Source organism: Bos indicus x Bos taurus, chromosome 13 (assembly GCF_003369695.1).
Source record: "Bos indicus x Bos taurus breed Angus x Brahman F1 hybrid chromosome 13, Bos_hybrid_MaternalHap_v2.0, whole genome shotgun sequence".
Classification (NCBI taxonomy): Eukaryota; Metazoa; Chordata; class Mammalia; order Artiodactyla; family Bovidae; genus Bos; species Bos indicus x Bos taurus.
In genome coordinates this window covers 26,279,640-26,287,058 of record NC_040088.1, presented here as the reverse complement: position 1 = coordinate 26,287,058, position 7,419 = coordinate 26,279,640, and the positions used below count along the sequence as shown (strand labels likewise).

Below are 7,419 nucleotides of genomic sequence, written 5' to 3'. Positions count from 1 at the left end.
CTTAAAGTCTAGCTACATTTAAAACCACATTTCTAAGTTACGAGCCTTGAAATATGGCAGACAATGACAGAAGGGACACATGGGGTAAAAGAGCAACACAAGAAAATGTGATAATTTGCCATTACCCAATTCTTTCATTGAGTGGAATGGGATACCAATATGGCGGATGAAATGTCTGGTCAACTTTTCAGGAATATTCAGATATCCAACTTATCTAGGATATATTTTTGGTGGTAGTTTGAGTTAAAATGTTAACAAATCAAACAAGACATTTTTATTTTCAGTTTTATTTTTATCAAAACAAAATAATTTAACCATATAAAGAAGGAAATACATTAAACAACCAACCAAGAAGCCAACAGCTTCTTGATTCTGAACAACGGATAGTGTAGTAAGTTCTAAAGAGTTGGCTGCATATATAAGTACTGAGTCATCCTCTAGGGCTCCAAATGACAGAAGCTGATTATTTTCCCTGGCTCTTTTTTCTTTCAGTGGTAAAGTAATACACTCAACATCCTATACTTCAGATTGAATTATGTGTATCCCCACAAACATACAAAGCATGGATGAAAAGGATTGTACAGGGTACAGATCTAGCGCATAGGATTTCTTGGGTCCTGACATCTAGGTTTAATGAGTATCTGGGAAAGAAGAGCAAAAGGCTGTGCTTACAGATTGAGAAATGTAGTGTTTCAAATGCCAAAGAGTCTCCCTCGCAAGCGTTCTGGAGTCACAATTGAAGTGAGAAGAAATAAGCAAGCCCTGTTTGCCATGGCTGTAGAAATATGACCTCCATAGAGCCAGGCAGCTCATTTTTTTTTCCTCACCAGATTAAATTATGTCTGGAGATTTGAGCAGCGGTACATTCCGATAATGATGACAGCTTCCATAACTACAAAATCTGCTGCACCAGGCAGATTTTTGTGCAAAATGCAAATTTCTATGCTGGGAGAAAAAATGAATAATGTGGTCATTCTAAGTAATGAATGTAAATGCAAGGAAATACAGTTTGGCATGAGACAGAAATCATTCATCTGTCATGGCAAGATCTGTGGTCACAATGCGATTGTACAAAGCCACACTCCTCATCTGAGCTCTAGAGGAGGGATTTCAGGAGAGGGAAGTTTAACTTGCCCTTAGTTACCCATCATGCTGTTGACAGGGTTTTGATTCGAACACAGAAGCACCAATCCCCTGTCTTTTTTTTTTTTTTTTTTTAAGCCTCTTGGAAGAGGAACCATAAGTTCTCCTGGGTTGTGAAATGAGGGGTATTAGCTTGGTCCCGAATCTCAAAGGCCATGAGTTGTCTCTATCATGAGGCATGAGTGGTCTCTATCAAGTCTTACAACAAGGAGGCATGAGTTGTCTCCATCATGCCTTACATCAAGGAAGATTCAGGTTGTCCATCAAAAAGCACATGGCATCAAGAGCCACTTAACAGTATAGTTTGCCAAGAGCGGGGGAGTGTGAAACCTCTTTTCTCTATGCATTGTCAACAAGTGAGATCTGGCTGGGTGTAGGTACAGCTGGAGGGGCACACTTGGTGGTGTCTTGAGTATCACAGTTCATGGCATTTGTATACCTCACTCCAAGAGAATAGGAAAGAATTCCAAGTGCACTTTATCTTTGTCTATGACAGCATCCTGGGAGTTATTCTCTGTGGGAGAAGCTGAGACACCCATTGGTTAAGACCCTTACCTCAAGCTACAATGAAATTAACAGCACTGGGAAGAAAGGGGAATCCCTGATTTTTAGACTCCATTTTGCCCTGTTCTAAAATAAATTTGCTTTCCCTTAACCATTCCACAGCACACACTTGTACAGTCATAGCAGCAATGACCAATCAATAATCCTGAAATTTTATTTTTGATAACCCTAACTGGGTTATAGTTCACCAATAATATCCTTAAAATGTACCCCTATAGTTGCAGTTCACTTTAAGAAAATCCTTAAGAACTTGAGAAAATTAAGACTTATAAAATCAGAGATTGTCTGTTGCTTTATAAAAGAATTTTTCATTAAAAAAATATTTACCTTGGGATGATTTTCAAGAGCCAAGTCCTCTAGGGTCATTCAAACTACATTTTTTAATTTTTTTTAATCCATTCAAATACAGCTTTTCACAAATTCATGTTGATATGAAGTAAGGTACACTTGTAAACATTGCCACCAACTAGCTTAAAGGACCATCGGAGAGAAGAAAATCGGTGACCTGCTCACCTTTGTATGAGAGGCACAGAGAGTTAGCGATGGAATCAGCATTCTGCCATGTTTGATGGAGCTTGGGATGTGGCAGCCAGCAATGATGGGTTGCAGAAGGATCGAGCTCCCACCTGATTCTCCTGAGGTCGTGCTACTGGGAGCTGTGATGTACTGACCTCAGTACAGTGATGCAGCCAGCAGCTCAGCAACCACCCGGGAAAGAAGGGTCTAGACCATAGTCTTCCCCCCTGACCAGTGCCTCCCAAGACAAAGTAACTAGCTCATCCTACAGATATGCTGGCTTCCTCCTACACAGTAGTGTTCTGTCTTTGCTTCTAATTTTTACATCATAAGCCACCATTTAGAAATGGGTTGACTGCACCCCCCTAAACCTGGAACTCTGGGGAAAAAATTAGAAGAGCTTCCCTGAGTCCACATTCTTGAAAAAAATAATAATTGGGTTTAGTTCCCCACATCCCCCTCCCAAACTTCTTGGGTGCAAGACTACTCCTCATGAGGCCCTCCTCCAAGCCACGCTCATGAGAATCGGGGCCCAGAGCAGCATTCAGTGCATCTAGTCATACTCTCTCCTTCCCAGAAGGAGAAAAAGGTGCCGAAAGGGCGTAAGTCTTCACCAAGATTCCCTAGCCAGCTCTGCACAAGGTCAGGCCTTCTCTCCCTCTTCCTTCAGGACTCAGAACACTTTGCTAGACTTCTCACTATAGTGGCAAGGATAAATCAAAGGGTAGATAATTATATCACTTTTGTTTGGTTTAGAAAGTACAGGAAGCAAACGCCTAGCCTCCTTCTTATGTTTTCCTTGACTGGACTTGAAATCACTAGGTTATGTCGAAGCACATCTGAAATGACCACAGACATAAGCTAAGTCACTGGGAGAAGCTGACCCTACCACAGAGTTTCTGTATAAACAACCCTTAAATTGGAAACTTCACTTGAAGACTCTTGAAATCTGACCGTCCTTCATCACAGACAAGGACGTATTAAAGCATCTTCATACCGTGCGAGATGTTTTGCGTTGCGTTTGAACTATGTCGTAGGAACATCCTTACATCAAAGTGAAGCCAAAAGAGCTGGGCTATAAATTCCAAATGGTACAAAATCATACCAAAAGCAAGTATAAAATTTTATTGAAATGCAGCAGTGTGGATCTCCTGAAGTTTCTCCTCTCCCATTTAAAGAGGAGAAGAGTGTGGTAACTTGGAGGCTTTGCTCACCACTGACGTATATCAGCTATTTTCTTCTGCACAGCGGTGCATGGGCTTGGAATCCTGGGGAATTTTCTCTGTGCTGTTCTGACTTGCACAATACAGAGGCTGATTTAATTTGACAGCAAAGTAACACCAAGCCCCCAAAATAAAATTACCAAGATGTAAAACAGCGTCAAAACTCCAATTAGTTTTGTAACCTTGAAGCTTCTGGAGGAAATCTGAAAGGCTCCCATCACGATGAGCAGGCATCAGTTTAAGCTGCAGAGATTACTAAAATGTAACCCTCTAATTGAAATTGCTCAGAGCACAATATGACAGAGAGAATTGGAGGAAAACAAGTGAATTTTCCCCCTCAAAAATGACTCATTACAGAGACTGTTCTATCAACTTTTAACACAATGTTCCTTTTGCAAGAGCTGGAAAAACCAAGGGTTCCAGAGGTCTCCACAGAAAAGGCACCAGGAATACAAGCGAAACATGCTGTGTCATTGAATCACACGTAAGCATTGACCATGTGTGCAACATTGAGAGACACTCAGTATTTCATCAGATCATAGGCATTTTGAAGTGTATTTACAGCTTCCACTAAGGAGGCAAATTACTAAGCCCAAACTTCAGTTTTGGGAGGAATCCAGAATGAACAGAAGTATCTCACTGCCCAGCTCCTTTGCAGGCTCCCCCAACTTTCCCAAGTACCATTACCCTCTCTGAAGCCAACCCCAAGCTCACTGATGGAGGAGACCTGTCACCTTGACCCTGGTTCAGAAGCAAGTCAATTGTGGCTGTCTGGGTCAATGCGTTTCCTGGGTAAGGCAGTGAGGAACCAAAGCAGAGGACGCAGCTAGGAGTCAAGCCACAGTCCTCATGCAGGTCAACCCTGCTTACACTTTGTTTCACTGCCACCTTTGCCCTGCTGGCACCTTGTGAGCAGGGCATCTGGGGAGGAGTGAGGCTGAGCTTGGGTTTCAGAGTGGGTTGGGGACATCTTAGAAAGAACCCCAGATGGCTTTCCTCTCTGCAGGGGCTTCATGAATAGAGTTCATTTCTGCCGCCCACTTGATGGCATCGACTGCAAAGTATCAACCATCTTTGACGACAGACACCATCTTTCTCTGGAAGCGTCAGATTTCTATCACTAACCGATCTTCATCATCGCTGCTGGTGTCGCTGGACTCCACACGAGTTTGCTTTCTCATTCCTTCCAAACTTCTCTTCCTGAGGGTTTTCAAAGAGGCTGCAGGGACCTCCGTGGGCAGCCCTGGGTTAGAAGGGACGGCATCATCCTTTAGAGCCATGAATCCAGTTCCTTGACATTTCACACTGTCAGGTCCTACCAGAGGGCAGGGGACCAGTCCTTCCCTACACCCACATTGCCCCCCAGAAGGAAAACATGACTTGTGTTTCCCTTCCTCTTGGTGTGAACTAGCTGAAGCTGGTCCTAAAGCTGGTATTTCAAGATGAATTTTTCCAGTGGACCCTGGTGTAACTGAACCTGAAATTCTCTGCCCAGATGAAGGCTTCCCTGGCAAAAGGTTTGGGGACACACCCTCTTCTATCGTTTTTCTGTCTGGAGAGCTTTGTGCGAGAGTCTCCTCTTCACCCTGGCTGTGGTCTTGCGGTTCCACACTGTGAATTCCCAGGGTTGTGTGGCCTGCTCTTGCCCCCAGGGAAGGACAGAAGGCAGCTGCAGAGGTAGCAAGGTCATGGCCGAGAGAGGTTCCTTTGGACACAAAGGAAGAAGGCTCTTGAGCATCTGAGAAAACGCATGGTGTAGGGTCTGTTGAGATGTGCTGCTGGGACGGCAGCAGGTGAGTCTCCAATGATCCCACGTCGAGACCTTTGCTGTGGGCTGGAAGGCTGTCATTAGCCCCCAAGGAGTCAGATGGCAGAGATAAACCTGACCCCACAGCCGTGATTAGAGGACAACCAGCCCCATGCTCGCCAGCAGATGAAATCTCCTGCAACAAAGTGCAAAGGAAAATAAATGGAGGGAAAAAAAGTTAATTGGTATCAAAAAACTTGTGGTCAGAGATGTGGTCCTCATTGAGAACAAGGTCTGGAGGTCCTGATTCTTTACCAAGTGTGAACCTCGATACAATGTTCTCCTCAGTTTCCATTAATAACTAATAGATGCATTAACTCTAGGAGAGTTCCCTGTTGACACACAATAAGCTACTGAGACTGCTCTGTATTTTTATCTGGATTTAAGAAAACTCAATCACTCAGTTATCCAACCAGCTCTGAGCATCCAGTTTTAGATCATTACTTAATGTGTGCTACTCGGTGTGTGTGTATGCTCAGTCCTGTCCGACTCTTTGCGACCCCCTGACTGTAGCCCACCGGACTCCTCTGTTTTGGGGGATTCTCCAGACAAGAAAACGAGTGGTTTGCCATTTCCTCCTCCAGGGGATCTTCCTGATCCAGGGATCAAACCTGCATCTCCTGCATTGGCAGGTGGGTTCTTTACCACCGCCACCAACTGGGAAGCATCTTTATTCAAGTATGAATTATAAAGGGACTTGGGATTTTTTTTTTAACCAACTCTGAGATCATCCCAATGGTTCACCGTCCACTCATTCAGCACCATGTTTGAGGCATCTGCCTCGAGGGGCTTTTTATGCCAGGAAACTTCTCTAGGTGTCCTGAGTGAGTTCCGCCACACTGGACACTAACAAGGAAAAGAGAGGCATAAATCCGGACCACAGATGGGTACAGACAACTCGAAATCACAATTCCCACCTTTGCGATCGGTCTGTCTGTGTCCCCGATGGTTCTTAAGCTTGTGTTAGGACAGAAACTCCTGGAGACGTGTCCGCTCTCCTCTTCCTCCTGCTCTCTGTTCTCAATGCAAACATATGATTCTGAGGTGACACAAGAGGGCTCCCCTGACGGATTCACACCTGAAGGGGGGCACACAGATACACACCTGAAATTATAAAATCAGCCAATAGCCACTTCCCAGGGGTTGACCTATGTCTTCGATACCAGCTCCGAGCTCATCAACTGCGTCCTACATGGGATGTCCACCAACTCGATTTACCTTGAATCAGTTCACATTGTAAATAAAATGTCTCCACTTCTGCTAAGGAGAGAGATGGAAAAACCAATTCCTAAGGTAGAAAAATCCTTTGATTACAGATTTTAATAAATATTTCATATGGATCTTTTTTTTTTTTCATTAGAGTCATCTTCCTTGCCACATTGGTTAATTTTGGATTGGCTTGAATTCTGTGGTCATTCAACTGAGGCCAGAGTAGAAATATTGAGAAAGGAAATTTCCCTGTTATGTTGGATGTCTTGATCTCCATCAGAGCACTGACAGCAGGAGGGCGATGGGTTTTTGTGTTGCTGTTGTTTTGTGGTGGTTTTTGTGATGAGTGTGGGAAGAGGGGCGACAAAGACATGGTCTTGACGGTCCCCACCAAATATCATCTCCCTTTCAAGGGAACCTTACTCTCTCTTCCATCTTATCATTTTGGCCTGGGATATAGGTCAGAAGGATCATGGAACTTCAGAGCATGTAGATCCCATCATGAGAGCAGAGCGGAAAAGCATTCTATAAGGACTGTGTTGCCAGAGAAAAAGGTTTAAACCACTTTTCAGTTTATGAACTTTAAAAAAACTTTGTGTGCTGCAGTCCATGGGGTCGCAAAGAGTCGGATGTGACTAGGTGACTGAACAACAACAGCATAGCTGGTTTACAATTTTGTGCCAATCTCTGCTGTACAGCAAAGTGACCCAGTTATACATGTATGCGTGCTAAGTCACTTCAGTCATGTTCGGCTCTCTGCAACCCTATGGCCCATAGCCGGCCAGGCTCCTCTGCCCATGGGATTCTCCAGGCAAGAATACTGGAGTGGGTTGCCATGCCCTCCTCCAGGGGATCTTCCTGACCCAAGCATCAAACTTGCGTCTCTTATGTCTCCTGCATTGGCAGGCGGGTTCTTTACCACAGAGCCACCTGGGAAGCCCTAGCCATATATAGACG

General features: G+C 44.2%; 1 protein-coding gene across 1 annotated transcript in view; it reads right to left on the bottom strand.

The window, feature by feature from the left end:
* Nucleotides 1-271: 271 nt before the first annotated feature.
* ZNF831 (zinc finger protein 831) overlaps nt 272-7,419 on the bottom strand; it is a 74,021-nt gene continuing 66,873 nt past the window's right edge. The window contains exons 4-5 of the mRNA XM_027559044.1: nt 6,171-6,331; nt 272-5,389 (exon numbers count right to left, since the gene is read on the bottom strand). Of these exons, the coding sequence (XP_027414845.1) occupies nt 4,553-5,389; nt 6,171-6,331 (998 nt within the window). The 3' untranslated portion in view covers nt 272-4,552. The remainder of the gene's footprint in view (nt 5,390-6,170; nt 6,332-7,419) is intronic.